Consider the following 21,423-nt stretch of genomic DNA (forward strand, 5'->3'; position numbering starts at 1 on the left):
ATTCAGTAAACAAAGTTACCCTTAACACCTTACAGCACCTTTACCGAAATGAAATTGAAGCGGGCTGATAGCATGGTTGATAGTTGCTGCTGTCTGGGAAACTGCGATGAGTGAATTCCGGCGAGGGCGAGTCGTGCACTTCGTGGTCTCCTCTGATTGGTCTGATGTGTCACCTTTTCCACCAATGAACGACAGACATCTGTTCACCCATGCTTCCCTGAAATTGCCAATAACCCTCTGAAGACTTGGCTAAGGTGGGTAGAAAACTGGCATTACTGCAAGAGAAGGGCTTCGAGAGATTTCGAGAAGAGACAAAAATGAAGGTTGCCGTCGTTTTCTGCACGATTGCTGTAGTAGCATTATCAGTAAATGCTACCGTCTTCTTCCAGGAGGAGTTTCTGGATGGAGGTAAGTTCAATGTAACTTAGCTAACATAACGTGGTAACTTCATTTGCGGAGCAAACATCAACACGATTATTCTTAACGTTAAAGTTAGTTAAAAGGTAAATCCCATCTCAAAGTGTTCGTGCTAATATTACATTTAAAACGATCAAACATCTAGTTAGGCCTCACGAAAATAAGCTCCTTCAGCCCATACTATGCTTGTCTATCAGCGAAGTTCAAGCTAACGTTAACTTTAGTGGTTTTATCATAACGTTAGCGCTTGAAGTTTCATTTTAGCAACCAACTGTTAACCGTTTGCCATCTTACGTTAATTTGAACTGGATAACAGGCACATGGCTGTTTTAAATGACTAGATGCTATTCTCGTACTGATTCATATTTACCAAAACTTCTGGTTAATCAGTTGACAGCTTAGCATGGTATTCTACCTAATTAGTTTTCAGTTACAAATGTCTATAAAAGTTAGTAGTGATCATTACTAAGAGCGTTTCGAAATGGTTAACTGACCTATGTGGTCACATGACCTGAATGATGTGTATTTGAAACGAAAGTAACTTGTGAGTGTGCAAGCCCTTGGTCGGGAAGGAGGAAGCTCCATGTATTTTTGGAATTTTAGCAGGAAGTGTATGAGAAGAGTATGGTTAACGTTGAGTGTTTCTTACATTTTTTTCCTCCAAGCTGAATCTTGTACAGTGTTCAATACACACAACTAATAGTGCTCTATTGGACTGCTTATTCATAGACTCATGGGGACTTAATGAAGTTATCTTGGTCATGGTCAGTCTTGTGACTATAGTCTCTTCTGTAGGTGTTGATGTATGTGAATCACAATGACAATCTCCTATTTCTTTCCCACATAGATGCATGGAAGAGTCGCTGGGTGAACTCTGAGCATAAGTCTGACTATGGCCAGTTCAAACTCACTGCTGGAAATTTCTATGGCGACGCAGAGAAGGACAAAGGTGTGTTATGTGACTGTTCTCTCTATTGTTGTGTTTTGGCCAAAGGAGCCATAATTGACATTTTAGTCATAAAACATATGTTTTCCTTTTCTAGGCCTTCAGACCAGCCAAGATGCCCGCTTCTATGCAATGTCTGCCAGGTTTGAGCCTTTCAGTAATGAGGGCAAAACCCTGGTAATCCAGTTCTCTGTGAAGCATGAGCAGAAGATTGACTGTGGTGGTGGTTATGTGAAGGTGTTCCCCTCTGACCTTGATCAGGCTGCCATGCATGGAGATTCCCAGTACTACATCATGTTTGGTGAGTGTGGTATACATCCTTCTGCCCAAACTGTGTGACACACACATAGTGACAGGAGTGATGTACTGCTAGCCTAGGATTAAATGAATCACCCTCAAGCCCATTTTATCAATGCTTTGTATAAAATGAATATGATTTTACAATCAAATGGAATCATAAGAGTGCTGAAGTGGCAACATTTGTTTGAATTGAGATGTGTGATGTTGGCATGTTGATTCTTTACAGGGCCTGATATCTGTGGCTACAGCACCAAGAAGGTTCATGTCATCTTCAACTACAAGGGAAAGAATCATCTCATCAAGAAGGAAGTCAAGTGCAAGGCAAGCCTGTTTTAGCAGATGTAAACCAGGACACAAAGAACTACTCACTGTTGTTGCCATGTTGCCAGAACTAACCTTTTGGCATGTCTTTCTTTCTCTTTGTTGCAGGATGATGAACTTACACACGTGTACACGTTGATCCTCAACCCAGACCAGACCTATGAGGTGAAGATCGATAACGAGAAGGTAGAGTCGGGATCTCTGGAGGAGGACTGGGATTTCCTCCCCCCTAAGATGATCAAGGACCCAGAGGCCAAGAAACCAGAAGACTGGGATGATAGCCCCAAGATCGATGATGCTGAGGACACCAAGCCTGAGGTATTCCGCTCTGCTCTTTATGTGTTAGCACATGTGACCACAGTGTTATAATACTTTTAGATGCCTATTTGCAATAGGATTTGTATCCTTCTTTAAACTAAACTTTAAATTAATTCCTTTTCAAAGGACTGGGACAAGGCTGAGAACATCCCAGATCCCGATGCCAAGAAGCCAGAGGACTGGGATGAAGACATGGACGGCGAGTGGGAGCCCCCAATGATCCCCAACCCTGAATACAAGGTAGGGGATTCACTATAGATATGAGTAAAGTGTGATTTTGCACATCTCTCAATCAAATTGACCTGTCTTAAAGTAGAACATAGAATGTAAAAGCATTTTACCTTGGCTTTGTTGAATAAGGAGTATTTGGTCCATGGCTGCAAATCTACAGTGAACCTGAAAAACACGGTTGTTTCCAACTCCATATGCCAATCTCTGACTTTGAAACGGCTGCTAAAAAAACAGGCGAATTTGAACAGGCAGTGTCACGTCGAACACAGACTCAAACTATCCCTCTGATTGAATCAGTGTAAAGATCATTCAATTATTCACGTGGGTGACAGATAAGCATGAAGGGTGCTAGATATCTGCTAAAATGTGCCCTTTTATTACCCATCCTAATTACAGGTTGGTAAATGAGCTTGTAAAATATCATCGGAGCATGTTTTGACAGACTCTGTTCATCCTTTCTGTCTGTAGGTTTTGATGGAATTGTCTGTTGCTGCAAGGCTTAAAAAGATGCACAAAATTAACGCTAAAGAGGATGTAGCCTAATCACTTCTTTGTCTACAGGGAGAATGGAAACCCAAACAGATCGACAATCCCAACTACAAGGGGGCGTGGGTCCACCCTGAAATCGCCAATCCTGAATACACTCAGGATGCCGAGATTTACAAGTTTGACAGCATCGGTGTCCTAGGCCTGGACCTGTGGCAGGTAGGCACTGGCAACGATGCATGAGCTGATTGATAAAGTATTCCAGTCGTGCTTTGGAGATTAATGTTTGTGTATTAAATTTTTTTTTTTTTTTTTTACCAGGTTAAGTCCGGCACCATTTTTGACAACTTCCTTATCACAGACAATGTGAAGGAGGCTGAAGATTTTGCAAAAGAGACATGGGGAGTCACAAAGGTACAGAATCAGATGTCGCGAAAATCAAAGAATGCAATAATAAGAATGACATTCAGGTTATAAACCCCACAATATGTGGAAGAAAGGCATCATCATTAATTTCAAATCTTACTTGGTTGTCTCTTGCAGGGCCCAGAAAAGGCAATGAAGGAGGAGCAGGAGGAGAAGAAGAGGAAAGAGGAGGAGGAGAAGAACAAGGAGCAGGACACAGATGGAGATGAAGACGGCGAGGAAGAGGAAGATGCCGAAGAGGAAGATGAAGATGAGGACGACACCGAGGAGCCTGATGTCACGGAAACGGACGAGAATAAGAAGGAGAAGGACGAGCTCTGAGTGACCAGAAGGACGTTCCTCCGGCACACATCTCCTGCGCTCTCATGGTTACAAGAAACCTAACCCAAGCGCATACTTTTCTGATTTGCGTAGTGCCATTGTGGGATGTGACTTGCTACCAGTCACACTTATTTTGTACAGGGACTGAGGAAGAGTGGCTCATATCAGATGTGATAATTTAAGATCTATTCATTGAAGTTTATTATTATTATTATTATTTTATTTTTTTTTCTTTTAAATAAATTCCCCCAACCATTCAGTCAACCACAAACTTGCACACACATACACTTCCCCGGCTCATGTCATGTTACTTACAATTTCAGGTTTACAGATCATACCCCCCAACCAGTTCAGAACTACGGTGTAACATCCAATGTAATAAGCTGCAAGTGACTAGATTTTGAATGTTATTAGTCTTAGTAAGTGCACACAACTTTATTCATAGTGCCTTTTTTAAGTTTGGGTTTTAATTTGAATTTGGTTTATTTTCCAAACTAAGTAAAACACATATGGTTCCTGATCAGACTCCCGTTTTGATGCTGTATCTCCCAGACCACACACTGGTACTCTGTACTCTGATTGCGAAGATGTGTATCATTTTGATCAGTTTGGACTGCACAAGGATGTTTGGCTTAACTCTTGAATGTCACTGAACATCACCTGTGTTAAGAACAGACATCTCTTCATTGCAATTGCAATTCAAATGCAGTAGAGAATTTACATATTTTTTGGCACTGACTTTTATTTGTTTTGCTGTAGCAAACTGCTTTTCTACACCCCTCAGAATCGTGTCTAATGAGATTATATGTGTTCCAACTGTTAGTTAACGTGCTGTGGGAGGCCTTTTTCATACAATTTTGCAAACTGTGACCCCATTTTTGTACATGTAGACTATTATATCAGATGTGGATAACTTGGCCTAATTAAACTCTGAGAGGATTTATATATTTTTTACTTGATAAAAATGTTTTGTGTGAGAATTGGTCACCTTTATATTGTCACTGTCACAAGTTTGTGCATTCCACATTCGTCCAGTGATCCACATTCTGAATTCTGTCAACATTGTCCTTTTGCTGTCATAATTGATGCCAAAGTTGAAATAAAAGATGTTAATATTAGCCACTGTGGTCCATTCAGTAAAATGATTGCCCTTTTAACATTGACCCCGAGATATTACAACATATTTGACAGTGCAATGAAGTCACAGGTTTTGTCCGACTTGAGTAGTTGTTAGGTTAAACCTTATAGTTCCTGAATTTCAAGAAGTACCTTTTTTGTGACACTGAATGATTCAATTGCTAAGAAGAACACAGCGTTGAGTAACTGATTTTGAGAAAGATCTTGTTTGGTGCTTTGAATTTCGGCGCAAACTGAATGAATACTGGAAGTAAAGAAAATCCACGTCAGCTCACAGCTCTTGACCATAGACAGGAAGAAGAACTAGCACGCAATGTTCGGGAGCGCGCACGCATCAAGGGAAGGAGGAAACATGGCGGCCCACATGACGCTATCCCAGGTAACAAACCGATAAGTTTGGTCACCTTTTAACAAACAACAGAAAGTACAAGGGACATGGAGCAAGTGCAGTCTGTAAAGGTTAATGGTAGTCTTGTGAGAGAAATGTTATGACGTTTAGGGCGTAATGTGACAGGTTTGATAGTGACGTTAACTTGTCTATTGTATTCAATGTACAGGGACGGGCTATGTTTTCGTGTAAACTGATAGGCTAGATAGCAAGCTCCACTGACAAGTTGGAAGCAACATCTGAGTGTTTTGGAAGAAGAAAATGCTTCAATTACATAAAATAGTTACACACCAACACAGTTTTGCGAATTGGTTAACTGGGAGGGAAATCGTACGCGTTTTGTGAACTTTGAATAGTCTTTGTATGTTCATTTTTAATGAATTCATTAGTCCTTTGGCTTGTTGATGGCTAAGCTAAGCAACCTTGCTTCTCACATCAGCCTTGATAACTATAAAGTTATTTCAACTGGAAAAAGACAAATCCTTCAAATTAAGGTGAAGCTCTGGTCCTGAATACTAAATTAAAACTAAGACAATCTGCAATGAATTAACGTTTTATCTTGCACAATGTTTACAGTGGCCACGTTAAAATGGTTTTCAGTGTACGTTAGTGTGCTGTTAGCTGGCTGGCAGTGCAGAAAATATGTAATGAATGTTACATGTGTGTATTTATTATTGTTTATGGTGTACCCCACCCTTCAGATATCAAATGGAAACCCTGCTTATGACAGTTACTACAGACAAGTAAGTGTGTTGATCTCGCCTTTACGGCGAAGGTATCATTTAGCACTGACTTGAATTTCAATTTGAGTACCGGTCATTTGTAATGTACAACACTGGCATACAAACATCTATAAAATTACACTGTTGCCTTAGGTGGATCCTGCAAACACTGGTAAAGTTGGGGCTGGAGAGGCTGCCCAGTTCCTGAAAAAATCTGGCCTCTCAGACAGCACTTTGGGAAAGGTAGGACAAGCATAATGAGGATACATTTTCTTCCTTGCTCAGTCATCATCTCTCAGAAACATTAATGAGCAATACAAAAATAAACTAATAACCATTTAAAGTCTGATACTTTTGCTCTTGAGACTGCTTGTCATATGCACATTTCATTAGTGATGTGTAAATAATTCAGTCTTACCAGCACGGCATATCCACCTTTTATTATGTTGTATTTTTTTTTTTTTTTCAGATTTGGGAATTATCTGACTCAGATCATAAGGGCTACTTGGACAAGCGGGTAAAGTTTTTCTGAGGCAAAATCTTGTAGTTTGTTGTCATATATTCAATAAAGATTCATATACAGAAGAGTATACATTAATTTACGAGTATACATTTTTAGTCCCAGAGCCAGCTCAACATTATGTTTAATGTTTACTTATGTTTACGTATAAGTTTAAGTTAAATAGGAAAAGCCTACTTAAATAGGGGTGCAGCTACCGTGCCAGGCTGGTTGTTGGTTTGGCATTGGCATGTTTTCACAAGCTAAACTTTCTTCTCTATCTGCTTTATCATCATTAATAGAGCTTGCTTATCATTAGTAGCTTTCACTTTGAAATTGCCTGTCATAATGATGAAATCAGAAGACATTACTCAGAAACAGGCACAAGAGGGTGCTGTTATGAAATCTGGGCTGTACTTATGAGTGTATCTGTCTGGACAGCCTCACACAGGATGAAAGCACACACTAAAGAATTTGGCATTTGACTTTTCTCTGTATTTACATCATCACTGTGTGATGTAAATTAAACATAAACTGGACAAGATTAACACGTTTTAGTGTATACTTTGGCTTAACGGATTGTATTGTGTGGCTTAACTGGAACTCAGTCCAGTTTTGCAGTCATGATCCATGTAAGGGAAATGAACATGAAAATGAATCCCCATATCCTCTGATTGTCACTGTTGACCTGGTGCTGTTATTGTGTGCCTTTCAGGGTTTTTTTGTCGCCCTGAGATTGGTGGCCTCTGCCCAGAGTGGTAATGATGTCAGCCCTAACAGTCTAAACCACACTGTCCCTGCTCCAAAGTTTGTGAGTAACAAGACCACACTTACCATCTCCCTTTGTCTCGCACATTTGACTTCATGGGTTTAATGGGCTGAGTGGGCATCTCATAAATGTGAGACTGGCATCATCCTACAGCTAGTTGGATTTCCCATGCTGACACCTGAGAGAAAGTGGAATAGATCATTATGTCCAATATTCCAATATGTGGTTTAATGCTCTACATTTCCTCATTAGTAGGCCACTTTGACACTAAAAGCAGGGCTTGAATTATCTTTTTGTCTTTAAGGGGGTCTCTCAATCTCATAAATATTGCCACATCCCGCCCATAGCCTAAAGGCGATACATTATAGGCGCGAATGGCGCTTTTGCGCAGTATGCGCATAGGCCTAGGCTATAACTTGACAGGCGCACACAACAGACAGAGATTTTTCATAGAAATTGATTCCTTTTAGTTAATTTCAACATATTGATTGCAATAGTCCATATTTCATTTCAATTTCACAATACAAAGAAATAGTGATGTAGTCGGAGTGCCATTCTCAATTTCACAACGTAACTCATTTGAACCAGACCACCGTCTCAGATAGGCTATCCTCAGTGTCAAACACACTAATGCATTTAGTCTTTAACTTATACACAGGGAAAATGCACTAATTGGCTGAAATTAATAAAGCCATTGCAGCCAAACTATGTTCTATAGGCTAATGTACACATTACTGTAGGCACACTGGGTGTTCGGTCGTCTCGTATGTTGAACTGTGGAAATAAATAGACGAACAATTTTGGAATTTGCACTGAGATGTTGTCGGGTAGCCATTGAATATTCCGCCATCAGAGATTGCTAACAGGTGTTTTAAAATATCTGGGAACCTTCCGGAACGCTAAATGGCAGAGGATGGCTATCAATTCACACAATCATTGAAGGGGGCCATAATGTATGGCATTGTCAATAAACATAGAAGAGGTAAAGCAAGTTCAACAGCAAACTGGAATTTTTCAGCACATATCAAACCAGGCTAGCCCAATGAACACCTACGTAAATAGACAAAACACTCGCATCAAGCAGGGTGACTTCTTCGGACTTGTGAGTGCTGCTGTCAAATCGATCGTATGCGGTTTGCTCATATAGTCTAGTGGTGTGGTGGTGAAGTGCTGTCATGCTGCGTTCAAGAGTGTAGTCTATATTTTAATTTAACGTCTTTAATGGTAAGAGATCGCACAGGGATGGATAATGAGCGTTGTTTAAGATTAAATTACAATGCCAGACACCTTCAGATATGAGAGACCCCCTTAGATTTTTGACTTTGTTGTATTCATGGGAGCCAGTCCTCACTCTAAGGGAGCTCGGCTCCCTCTGGCTCCCACGTAATTCGAGCACTGACTAAAAGTATGCTCCTACTGTTTGTCATGACCCTGTATGATATCTGTACTGATTTCCCAAACATAGATAATGTAAAGCAATTGCTTGTTTTGCGTCAAGCACCATTTGTGTCACTGATTACAGTAGACTGCATGTCTCCTGACTCTGCCACTGTCACTGTATGATTGTCTATTTCTTTTGGCCTACGATCTGTTGTGTACTTAAACTCTGGATAATTCTGTGTCAAGTCAGAGACGCATATCTTGATTGTACTTCTCTGTGACTGGATCTTGTGTCTCACTTTGGTATGCTGTATTTATACCAACACACTGTGCTTGAATTTGTTCCAGTGCGTAGATCATTTGATGGCTTTTTCATGTCCTCAGTGTTAAATGGAGATGCATGTATGGAATTGTTAGCTGTTTCTCTGGATTTGCTGTTTTGACAGAGGGACACAGGCAGTCCTTCCCTGATTTCAGCTTCTCTGCTGTCCACTGACTCCAGCTGGGCCGTGAGGGTGAGTCCCTGTGTGCCAGGGTTGGAGTTCCTACAGTATGCTGTTAGTGTTATATATTAGTCAGATACACATGTAAAATAAAACCCTTTCAGCTGTCAATCTGGTAACACAGGATGGATATGCAATAATAAAATGAAGGGCAGTCATTTGACATTGAAGACTAAAGACAGTGGGTTGTTGTTTACTAGTTTTAACAAGGACTTTCGCATTTATACCCTTTTCTGTGTTCTGTATTCCTTTTCATCCTGTCTCTGTCTCTTAGTCTGATGAGCGAGCCAAATTTGATGGGATCTTCGAGAGCCTGGGCCCAGTGGGGGGCCTTCTCTCAGGGGACAAAGTGAAGCCAGTTCTCATCAACTCCAAACTCCCCCTGGATGTGCTTGGCAGAGTGAGTCCCTGATTTACTCAACACACATATAATACAAATTAACGATAATAGTTGTAATGATAGTGTTATGGTTTAGTATATGCTATTGACTGTTGCTTCTGTAGTAGTAGCATTGTTACTAATAATTACAGTAGTCACTTTTTACAAATATGTGATCATATGTGTTTGTCATATATTCAGATTTGGGATCTCAGCGATGTTGACAAAGATGGACATTTGGACAAAGAGGAGTTCACAGTGGTGAGCTGGAAGCTTATAGCTTGTAGCACATTTCTCATGGATGTGTTTTAGCCAGCACTTGCAAGACCGTTAAGTGTCTCTACCAAAGAAAACAATTAATATTATTTTGTAGAAATATAAGCAACCAGCAGAGCGAAAAATCACTCTGAGCTAAAGTCTGGTGTAACCTAGCAACTGTAAATGTAAATGTAACTTTAAAAATGTATTTATATAACAATTACACCAATAAAAGTACCCCTGTCTCTGTGTTACCCTCTGCCTAGCCTGTCCAAAATGAAATGGTTTGAATCTGTGTGTTTTTAGAAGGAACTGTCAGTGGTCAGTGTTAGTTTACACATTGCACAGTGGATGTGATGTGTGGGTGTTTGTGTGTGTGCTGTGTATAAGATGGTGGGCTACATCACAATGCAGTGCTAGCCAAGGAGTACTATTACACACTAGCCCACTCCTCACCATGCGTTTTGTGTTTATCCCCCCCCCCCCCCTCTTTCTCTCTCTTGTCTCTGTCTGTCTTTCTCTCTCTCTAGGCCATGCACCTGGTGCACCGCGCCATGGAGAAAGAGCCGGTGCCTGCCACCCTTCCCCTCACTCTCATCCCACCGTCCAAACGGAAGAAGATCGCCGGGTCGCTGCCAGGCTCGGTGGCTGTGCTGCCCGCCAGCCCCTTCAAGGGTCTGGGCCTGCGCCCCACCACCGACCCCCAGGGCAGGCAGAGCCCACTGGGTAGCAGCAGCATCAGCAGCAGCAGCAGTGCTTTGGGTGGCACAGGGAGCCTGGCACAGAAACACTCCTTTAAGAGCAGCCAGCCCCCTCAGGTAGAACACACACACACACACACACACACACACACACACACACACACACACACACACACACACACACTCACACAAACTCAGATCCACAGACACTCAGATCCACAGACGGATGCAGATGTGTGAATATGCATACACACACTATCTATCTATCTATAATTGCCAGGTCACGTTAGATAAAAGTGTCTGCTAAATGAATAAATGTAATGTTATTCTGCTTTGCGTCCGACTACCGATTTTTATTTAGCCTATGGCTAGTCAAATTAAGCTTAGCATTAACAGCGCAAATTAATTTAGTCTTTTACGCAGTGGAGAAAGTGACAGTGCATGGCAAGAAAGAAAGTGCATCCAAATTCACCCATTCTTTGCTGAACTACTCGCGAAGTAGCCTACTCATCACACAGACATCACATGTATCACACCACACGGAAGAGCTTTTTCTCAGCTTTTAAACAGTGTTAGCCGCTAGTAAACGGTTTGCAAGAAAAGTAACTTTAATTTAATCATATTACATTCTGCGCCCATCTCCCTACCCATTCATCTCGGTGGAATACAAACTTTTCCCTCAACACATGACAAACCAAATATCAGAAAAAACAGCAGACCTTACCGAACACAAAGGTGTAAAGAATTCCTCTGTACAGTAAGCCATTCCAGAGTAATCCGGTTTTAAATTTGCAGCAATGTCTACATGCATGTCTCCAACTTTGGGCTTTAGGTTTCACAATGTGTTTAAATTGTTCAATACATGATTTCATAGCAGGCCAAATACAAAATAAATGTTGCAAATATCGCCTAGATATCTGTAAATATTAAAATCAGTTCTCTGATTTACAGTTCTATGTAATATGTCATGTTTCATGTTTTGGTACTGTTTCATGCAGGTCTGCTGCTGTGAATAGGCTAAATATAACTTTTGTCATTTTTATGCAGCCTCCTGTATATTTAACTTTGGCCTTGGTGCCCTGACGTGTGGCCTTTGTGCCCCCCACCAAATATGCCCAACTGAAGGCCAAGTGGCCTTGCCCCTAAAATTATGAAATTCCAAGCCTGTCACACACGCATGAATAGACAGACAGGCACACATAGGTGATTACACATACATACATACACACACACACACACACACACACACACACACACACACACAGGTATACAGACAAACAAACGATCTAGAGAAAGACAGACAGATCAGTAGATGCTCAGTAAAGACGCCTCCACACACACCCATCAGTGTCCAGTAACTACAACTCTCACGAGGAAAAATACTGTCTTCTCTGACAAACAAATCACTAAAGCACACGTACACACACACACACACCCGGCACTGTCCACTAAGCTGATAACACGTATACAGTCATCTGTGACAAACAAATCACAAAAACACACACACACACACCACACACACACACAGCCCGCAGCCGTCCCAACCCACAGAGGTAAACAAACCTGAACAACCACACCTCCCAGGTGAGCCTCTTTTCTTCCTATCCGTATTATGCCTTCACAGAATAACCCCCCCCCCCCCCCCCCCCCCCCCCCACACACACACACACACACACACACACATTAACACACACACACACAGATATACAGAGCCATGAACACACTTGAACACAACAGTCTGCTATGAATACATGTTAACACAAAGATACACATGCACTCGCATACACACACACAAGTCACTCACTTGCTTAGGGCAGCACTAACACACAGTGAAGCCTTGCACTCTAAACTCTCAGGGGTAATACAGCGGGAGCCACCAACCTCTCTCACATGTGAGTGAGCTCTAGTCTACTGAACTCACTAAAGATACAGAGTCCTATTCCTCAAAGTCTGTTGCATATCAACACACTGACGTGCATAACATTTTCTTCAGAACATGGATTCCACAGGAGCTTAAAATGTCTAAACGAAAAAGTCTCAAATATAATAATATACATTTTAGGCCTGAATTTTTTTGTTTTTAAATTCAGTAAAATATTGTGCTCTTAGACTGATGTTTAGGTAGACGTTAATTATTATTTTGAAATGCTTTAAATGTTTCCGATAAACTGTCATGGTTAAGTATTGTAGTTAGTTTGTAAAAGATGGGTCAATGTTTTATACAGCATACTAGAACCTCCCTAGAACCAAGAATAAGCCCTAAAAGTGTAGAGAACCCCACACAGAATGCTGTATTGGTCCATCTGTGATAGGATTGTGTTTGGATAACCTATTACAAATTAAATCTTCTGCTATCTGTTGTAGACAGATAGGACCTAACATATTGCTGGTACACATGCTCAGCTGAATCTTTTTCCTTGACTTTGTACTGTAAACACAAGACACATATATGGGTCCTCTTTGAGAGTGTGGGGTTGTTCTGCTTAGCTTGTTCTGATCCAGTGCCTTCTTTATACTCCCGAAATAAATGTGTCTTTCACATAATCTTCTCCCTACTTGTTCTCATTTTGCTTTGAGGAGCTACTCTCAGGCAGTCAGGCCTATTTTTTTTCTCCTAAAAAATGTGTTGCCGGCCAGTCCCCTGATCAGGTTCCCCAGCATTCCTCTCTCCTTGACAAGTCTGTATCTGTTTCCTCATCTGCCCTGTTAAAAAAAACATGTTAACAATAGCACTTTGGCTTTTCATATGCACTCTTGTGTGTCCACTTTTACTCACTGAACCAAGTAGAACAACATTCCTGATGGTTAATTACATGCTAAACAGGCTGCTGTGGGATTTTCCAGTTCTGGGGTGAATAAGAATGAAAGTGTAATGGGAGGTTTTGCCTTCATTAGTTGGACCTTTGGGTTGAGAACCAGTTTGGTGAGCTGAGGATTGTGTTGTCAGTAAGGGGATATGACACAGCTCACCACCTTGACGGCACCACCCGCACTCGTTCGCCCTCTGGTGCAAAGAAACCAGGGATACATCACACCTTAGCTTGTGTGTCTCTTGGAATGGAAAGACTAATGAATAACAAAATAATAGAGAAAGTAAAGCTGTTAAAGCCAGTGGTGTAAAAGAGGAGTCCAAAAGCAGTTTCACCCACCGACCACAGATCATCAAAGAATTGCAGGGTTGACCAGATCATTCTTCAGAAGCAGAATTAATTAGCATTAATGATCTCAGCACTATTTGTTAACTTACGGTACATAGTCAAGCTATGTGCACAATAAATAAATAGGAAGTCTGAGAAAGGGCCGTAAGGGCTTGAAACGTTACCAATAAAAAATACTTAAATGGGAGCTCTACAGTGTGCGTATCTTCACTTTTTCTTTAAACCGTATCTTCGATCCTGCACCTGTATTATTTTTGGATGTGGTGTGTGATTAAACTGTGCTTTCGCGATAAATAAATACCAATGAATGGATGAATAAATGAAAAACGGGTTCTTGTTGTGTTTCCTCTTCTACCTACCCTAGACTGTGTGTGTTTGTGTGTGTGATTTCTAGCCTGCTGTAAGCTGGGTGGTCCCACTGGCCGACAGAGGGCGCTATGATGACATCTTTGCGAAAGCTGACTCCGACATGGACGGGCTGGTTGGGGGCGCTGAGGTCAAGGACATCTTCATGAACTCAGGACTGCCTCAGAACATGCTCGCGCGCATCTGGTAAGAGAAAGAAAGAGTTAGAGATCTGAAAGGACAGAATGAAATGTATTAAAACAAAAACAGTAAAAAGTAAAAAAAAAAAAAAAACTCTGCTCTTTTTTTGCCTAAGCGGTACCCCACATATATCAGTAATTATCCTTAGAAGAAAAGGATCATGACTATTTTTTTAGTGACAGTTACTTGTTTTAGACATGATGAGTTCCAAAACCCTTCCTTTCAGCTGCTGTTAAGAGTCTAGACTATCAGGGCTGTTCTCCCCTCTCTCTACTCTCTGAAACAACCCTCATCCTTAGACAAAGTAAAAAAAAAATATACCTTTGGAATGTATATATACATTCCAAATATTCCCACACACTTGTGCTGTTGGTCTGGGAGAAAAAGGTCTGTTCTGTCCTGTTGGCTGGTTGTTCACCTCCTCTCCTCTCTCCTCTCCTCTCCTCTCCTCTCCTCTCCTCTGTTACTCGCAGGGCTTAAAGTATTCAGGCACCGTGCCTGAATTCAGGCGTGAGCTGGTATGCTTAAGATTTGAAAATAGGCAATGAGACTACAGTATGACGTTCTCATAAATGTCTGATAACTTCAGGCACAGACATTTTTATTGCTTTAAGCCCTGTACTCGTTTCAGGTCTCTGGCCGACACCAAACAGCAGGGCAAGCTGTCCAGGGAGCAATTCTCTCTGGCCATGTACCTCATCCAGCAGAAGGTCACCAAAGGCCTCGACCCCCCTCAAGTCCTCACCCTAGACATGATCCCTCCATCAGAGAAGGGGACATCAGGGCTTGTGAGTAATATATCCAACACACACACACACACACACTTTGAAAACAAACACAGATACAAACCCAAATGTATGTATGTATGTATGTATGTAAATACACACACACATAGATCCACTAACTTCCTATCAACGTGTTTACCATCAGGTGTTGGCAACTGCGCATTTAAGTGGCAGATAGTTGACGTTCTCAGAATGGTTCATTTAAAGCTCTTTGTTATTTCTGTACACAAAACATACTGAAAGACAGCATTCATGATGCCCAATCCTTCAGAATGTCTTAAATGAGGCCTTGACTTGAAGCAACTCAGATGGCACTCTTTGATTGCAGGAGTGGCCAATCTGACACCCTCCCAACCATCTGAGCTAGTTTCACACTGTTAAAAAACAAATCATGTTTGCATGGAGCTAAATTCTACCTGCTTTTAATTCCCTCTCCCTGACTTTCCAGGAGGGCAACCTTTGCCTAACCCATGCTGATATGGTCCGATTTGAGTCTTTGCTTTTTGGGGCCTTATGTGTTAATTGACAGGGACATTTTCTCTTGTCTCTCTGTTTTATTTTCATACTTTGGCTCTACCTTGAAGAAGGGTGGCTAATTCTGAGGGGCCGTTTATACGAGAACGATTGCGAAGGAAGACGACAAAATATTTTATCATAAGTGCCTTTCGTTTACACGGCGACCCCGCCATCGGGGCTTGAAGACGCACAAATCTGAAGACTCCTTCCAGAGTGTAGAGTTTTGAAGACGACCCGGGTTGTGTCTCCGTCTAAACGGCTAAACCAAAGATCCTTGATTACCTCTCTGGCTAAACTGTCAAATTAGAATGTCTGCGCGTGACGTACCGGGGTTCTATCACACCACCACCAAGCAGTCTGGAATGCATATCCAATCGAATATCACATAGGCCTACTCTTGCGTCTTCATATAAACAAAGATTTCTCCCTGAGAATGCTCGTCTAAACGCGAATAAAAAAATGACGAGACGCCACTTCTGCGTCTTCTCTTTTCATCGACACCGTATAAACGTAGCCTAATATGCATTCATATATCCCAATGAACATTTCTCCTCTTTTTCCGTGTGTGGTTCACCTATCTGTGTTTTCCCTCTGTCATGGCTCTGTGATTGTTTGTGTGTGTGCTCGTTTCACCTTGATCCTCTTTCCTGCAGGGTTTCTATGGCTTTACGGCTCCTCTTCTTACACCCCAAAGGGCTGTGTTAAACAGTCGCCGTGTGAGTAAAGTCCTGTTGCGTTGACTAGAGTAGAATAACCGCGAATGGAATACACCAATACACCAATAATTGTCACCCGTTTCTGTGCCCGTGGGCGAGCCACGAAATGCATTACATACACCTTATCTCTGGCACCAGTTTGACAGCTCTCCTGCACTAGTTCCATCTGTCTTATCTGTCTCAATGTGAGCACATACTGCCCTCTACTGTCTGCACTATTCTTTTCACCCTCAAGACTGCTGTGTCTTTGTTTATTGTTTTTATTCTCTGATATCAAAAGCTTTTTGATATCTTTCCATTATGGCTCCATATCATATGTTTCCTCTCTTTTATGCTAAGCTATGCTAATAACGCTATATCTGATGGGGGTGTAACGGCAAACAAAATTCACAATTCGATACATACCTTAGTGATAGTCATGGTTTGGTTAATTTTTGGTACAGTAAGCCCGTAAGTACTCTGGCATAACATTCACTGACAATATTGCTGATGCTCAACACATTTGGCGTTAATGAACCAGTCAGATATATTGTCCTCTTAATATGTGTGGGAACTCTAATTTGAGACATGGTCCACATACAAAAAAGCCTGCTGTTGATTACTGTTTAAGACTGTATTCAGTACACATCTGTATTGACCTTAACGTCCTGTACCTAAATGGTTTGATAAGTATAGCTGTACCTTTACACCCCTTATATCTGATGTTTCAGAGTGCTTCCCATTTTACTGGAACTGGAAGTAATATTTTAGATTTCATATGCATCTCACCCATATCAGAGAGAGTGAGCGAGAGAGAGCAATGTGTGCTGTGAACTGTGCCATGTGTGAACGCTGTGGTTAGACCTCAGTGAGCTACTTTGCCGCAGATACACTCTCTGCCTTACCACAGGTGCAGTCAGTGTGTATGTGTGCATTTGTATGTGTGTGTTTCTATTTGGTACATTTACTAACCCGTCTGCTGAAATACATATCTTACCCTGTCTCTCTCACTCTCTCTGTCTCTCTCTCTCTCACTCACTCTCACTCACTCTCACCCTCTCTCTCCCAGTCTGACTCTGTGTCTCTCGCCCGCAGGACACTGTCAGTAGCAGCTCAGTGGTGCCTCTGGAGCTCACTGGAACCAAAGAGCTGGATGACATCATCCAGGAGATCAATCAACTGCAGAGGTGTGTGTGTGTGTGTGTGGGGGGGGGGGGGTTGCAGAGTGGGCTGTATAGTCCCAACCACCACTAGATTGGACTTATCGCTTTAAACTTCTCGCCTCTGTCTTTATTTTGGCGAAAAGGGCATAAGTGTATGTGTTTTTTGTTCATAAATGTTGCTATGGGAGTTTTGGGATTTGCCATTTGGCTTTCTCTCCCCTTCAGCTTTGAGAATGAGAGCCTTTGTGCTGTGACTAAAGCTCGTTTCATCTTGGCTCCAGGCCACTGGACTTGAGGTTTGCTGTCATTTGTTATAAGAGTTTGTTGTCGTCACAGGGAGAAGGTCACGCTGGAGCAGGAGATCAGGGAGATGGAGCAGACTTTAAGACACAAGAACAGTGAACTTCAGGTGAGACCTGGAGACCCTATTTATTTATTTATTTTCAAAAGCACGTAGCCATAGTGGTAATTGTTGAGCGGAAGATCCAAAATGATAGTCTGGCTGTCCTCTAATGATGGCAGTTATTCATCAACGCTTTCCTGGAAACCCCCCTAAGGTGAGCAGAACAGTGGTGTGTTTAGCATCTGACCTGGCCGCCTCAGCTGGTTATCCAGCTCTATATACATGGGGAAGTCTGTGCACTGTGGATGACTGCAGACACAGCTGACTAGATGATACACTTACCCCCTGAGTCCCCTCTGAGCTGGGTTCTGGTGAAGGGTGCCTCCTGTTGAAGAGGAGTTCTTCCTGGCCAAGTTTAGGAGTTAAGGCCTTGTGCTAAGCTGACGATGTTTATTGCTAATGCTAATGTAAACATCAATAAAGTTGAATTTGTAGGACTTTTCTTATTGTAGGCCAATTAGGGGAAAGTGTAATTATGTCGCAAGCGGCAGCATCCAACATGCCACATTCAGATTGAAGTGCCCACGGGGACCCAGGTTTGATTTTTGACCTGTGGACTTTTCCCAATTCTACATTATTCTACACATTCGCTCTCCCGTTCATTTCCTGTCAATCACCCTCCTAAAAAAATTAGCCAGCCAGACTGAAGTGTGAAGATGTGTTCTCGTGTCGTGTGTTCTCGTGTCGTGTCTTCTCGTGTCGTGTCTTCTCCTGTTGTGTCTTCTCCTGTTGTGTCTTCTCGTGTTGTGCGTTCTCCTGTTGTGTGGGCTCCAGTGTGGTCAGTGAGCTGTGTGTGTGTGTGTGTCCAGGACATGCAGGGGGAGCTGGAGCAGGAGAGCAGTGGTGTGCAGGACCTGGAGGCCCAGCGGCATGTGGCTCAGGACCGGCTGCAGGAGATGGACCAGCAGAGGGCCAAGCTGGAGGACAAGATCAACGACGCCAAGAGCAAGTACCAGAACGAGAGCCAGAAGGTCAGCAGTCAGACACACACACACACACACACACACACACATACACACACACACACACACAGTTTTTCCTTTTTGTCCATACTAACACAATGCAGTACCATTTTGCTTTTTTTGGTAGTCGCTTACACTAAAAAATTCCTATTCATACCATAAATATGCTACATTTTTAATGGAGATACTTATACACACATATGTGTGTGGGTGGACGTGCATGTGTAGGTCGTGTCCCTGCAGCTGGAGATCAGCTCCCAGGAGCAGGAGGTGCAGGGGCAGGAGAAGGAGCTGAGCCGCACGCGTACAGACCTATACTGCCTGGAGCAGGAGGAGGAGCAGCTGGAGGAGAGCATCCGCGCTGGGCAGGCCAAGCTGCAGAGCATCCTCAATCTGCTCAAGAGCTCTCAGGACGAGATGGAGGAGGTGAGAACACACACACACACACACTCTCACATGCATATCAGGAGCTCTCAGAACAAGATGGAGGAGGTGACACACACACGCATGCACACACACACTTCAGCAGGACATCCTCAAGCTGCTCAAGACTTCTCAAGAAGAGGTGAGGCAACACACACACACACACACACACACACACACTCAATCTGATGTTCTTACATGTGGCTTTGGACAGAAGCAAATTGCTTCTGCTTTTTTCATCCACACCAATTGTGGAAAAGATTCCACAGGGTGCAAAAGAATATATGAAAGAATAACATTTCTGCTCACAGTTATAAACATTCAGTGACCTGCTAACCTGACATTAAGCATTTAAAGACTTTTCGGGGACAACGGGGCCCTAGATTTTGTGGTTCTTCAACGGTGGTGATGGCAGGGTGTGTACACGTATGTGTGAGAAACTGACCCAAGCCTCAGAAATGAGATTCTCAGAAGTCCAGATACAGCACAAAAGTGTTGTGCAACAACTTAAGCAACTTTCTCAATCCTCTCTGCAGGCACTTGAGTTCACTGCATCGTAACAGCAGATAGGGAAGGTCTTGGCACGTGCTGCAATCTTGTATGATTTCTTTTTTTTTTGTACCTGATTGTATCACGCACACATATCTATCTATCTGTTTGCATATACTGAACAACAAATAGATTGCAACATGAAACAATCTCTGTGTGTGTGTGTGTGTGTGTGTGTGTGTGTGTGTGTGTTGCTTTTTTCGATGTGAATATGTTTTTCCTCTTCCTTGCCTCCTACCAACTTCAGGCAACTAGTGAGCTTGCCCAGATCCAAAGCAGCCAGCAGGAGCTGACCAAGACCATCGAGGAGTACAGCAAGGCCCTGAACGGAAGTCTTAGTGACCTGTCCCGCTTCCCTGAGCTAAACGACCCCCTGCCCAACAACAGACCCCTGGATCGCCTCAACGAAGGCAAGGTGTGTGCTTGTGTTTATATGTGTGTTAAGCTTTGTTTGCATGTGTGTATGCGTTGGTGTGTAAAGATTTGCTTGTGCATGATCATGTTCAAATGTATTTATATAGTACAGTATATCATACAAAATGGTCCTTAAATGTGCTTTACATTTATGCACAGGACACTAGATCAATCAATGGTGACAAAAATAAATGTGTAAACAGTACTACAAAGACAAAATAATATTAATTCCCATACCAAAAAAAATATTAATGATAATTATATTATATTATAATATAATAAAAAGAAGAATATATTATATTATATTATATTATATTATATTATATTATATTATACAGTATTTTCTGGACTATAAGTGGCATTTATTTAGAAATGTATTTCACAAAATCCAAGACCAGACATTTAATCTGGAAAGGCAAGTTCTTAACACAATAGCACACAGAACAACAGGCTGAATAGGTGTCCGGTATGTTATAGGGCTGTCACTTTTGTGAAACAATCGTGTTCGATTTTTGAGACATAAGTGTTCATTGAATCTATTGTAAAATTGATTTTTCATGTCTAAAGACGTTTCCATTTTCAACGCCAAATATAGGCCAATCCACAAACAACTAACAGGCATTAACGTAAAGAGGGCGCTTGTAGACGCAAGCCAGCAATATTTCTGATTTATTGGCGTGAAGTTTCACGCACAATGACAAACAGGAGTGCAACATTCTCGAAAAACAATAAGCCGAGTGGACTGCCATGACATCAGTAAAAAACATTACTGCAGTCTTCAACAACGTATCTGTGTCTGTGTTTACATTTAGAAATGTCAAACAAATTTTGCCTACATAGAACTTGATTGCACAGTTTGCATAGCCTACCGCTTTGTTCTTCTCCATAGTTTGATATACCAAAAATCCGAAGTAATTACACATTGAACTCCTCAAGTTATTAGGGCCTATCGCTCATCTCTCTCATGTCGCACAGGTTGATCGCGTTGTCCTCCATTTTTTGGCAAAACACGAGCAGCACAGCAGCTGATTGAAACAGCTGTTTCCGGTGCGTAAAATTAGTGGGAATTTTCTTTTTAGCTTTCGCAATGCTTACTGCACGTCGGAATTCTTTTATATTCTTATATTATTGTTTGTGAATTTTGTTACATCTATCCTTTTTATTTGTTTAATTCGTTTAAAATTAATAGTGTACATATTTGGTTAAAATCGATTCCCTATTTTAGTTTTCGAAACTTGTGTTGTTTGGTCCAATCGATTGTGCAATCGATTTTCGAACGTAAAGTGACAGCCCTAGTATGTTAACGT

At 41.9% G+C, this 21,423-nt stretch overlaps 2 protein-coding genes and 1 long non-coding RNA gene across 13 annotated transcripts in view; 2 read left to right on the plus strand and 1 right to left on the minus strand.

The window, feature by feature from the left end:
* The first annotated feature begins 227 nt into the window (after positions 1–227).
* calr3b (calreticulin 3b) lies at positions 228–4,884 on the plus strand. The gene is made up of 9 exons (XM_042096323.1): positions 228–408; positions 1,265–1,366; positions 1,461–1,664; positions 1,890–1,984; positions 2,093–2,302; positions 2,429–2,542; positions 3,095–3,238; positions 3,341–3,433; positions 3,563–4,884. The coding sequence occupies exons 1-9, from the start codon at positions 318–320 to the stop codon at positions 3,764–3,766; spliced, it is 1,257 nt and encodes a 418-aa protein (XP_041952257.1). The 5' UTR covers positions 228–317; the 3' UTR covers positions 3,767–4,884.
* LOC121712572 lies at positions 2,633–8,471 on the minus strand. The gene is made up of 3 exons (XR_006032635.1): positions 8,351–8,471; positions 6,952–6,954; positions 2,633–2,643 (listed from the first exon to the last, which is right to left on the minus strand). It is a non-coding gene; the product is annotated as an uncharacterized LOC121712572 (long non-coding RNA).
* Positions 5,197–21,423, plus strand: part of eps15l1b (epidermal growth factor receptor pathway substrate 15-like 1b) — a 104,705-nt gene continuing 88,478 nt past the window's right edge. For 4 of the 11 annotated variants that reach the window (XR_006032488.1, XM_042095839.1, XM_042095828.1 and 1 more), the window contains exons 1-17: positions 5,467–5,785; positions 5,993–6,034; positions 6,167–6,256; positions 6,483–6,530; positions 7,228–7,323; positions 9,108–9,176; positions 9,439–9,564; positions 9,745–9,804; positions 10,332–10,619; positions 14,055–14,212; positions 14,838–14,994; positions 16,161–16,223; positions 17,298–17,389; positions 17,702–17,774; positions 18,578–18,739; positions 18,959–19,156; positions 19,950–20,117. Coding sequence is in view for 9 of the 11 variants with exons in the window: in XM_042095839.1 (XP_041951773.1) it covers positions 5,696–5,785; positions 5,993–6,034; positions 6,167–6,256; positions 6,483–6,530; positions 7,228–7,323; positions 9,108–9,176; positions 9,439–9,564; positions 9,745–9,804; positions 10,332–10,619; positions 14,055–14,212; positions 14,838–14,994; positions 16,161–16,223; positions 17,298–17,389; positions 17,702–17,774; positions 18,578–18,739; positions 18,959–19,156; positions 19,950–20,117 (1,980 nt within the window). In the remaining 2 variants the exon portion in view is untranslated. Of the gene's footprint in view, positions 5,283–5,461; positions 5,786–5,992; positions 6,035–6,166; positions 6,257–6,482; positions 6,531–7,227; positions 7,324–9,107; positions 9,177–9,438; positions 9,565–9,744; positions 9,805–10,331; positions 10,620–14,054; positions 14,213–14,837; positions 14,995–16,160; positions 16,224–17,297; positions 17,390–17,701; positions 17,775–18,577; positions 18,740–18,958; positions 19,157–19,949; positions 20,118–21,423 lie in introns of those variants that run through there. The other 7 variants (XR_006032486.1, XM_042095803.1, XM_042095855.1 and 4 more) reach the window with 5 other exon arrangements.

Source organism: Alosa sapidissima, chromosome 1, assembly GCF_018492685.1.
Source record: "Alosa sapidissima isolate fAloSap1 chromosome 1, fAloSap1.pri, whole genome shotgun sequence".
Taxonomy (NCBI): Eukaryota; Metazoa; Chordata; class Actinopteri; order Clupeiformes; family Clupeidae; genus Alosa; species Alosa sapidissima.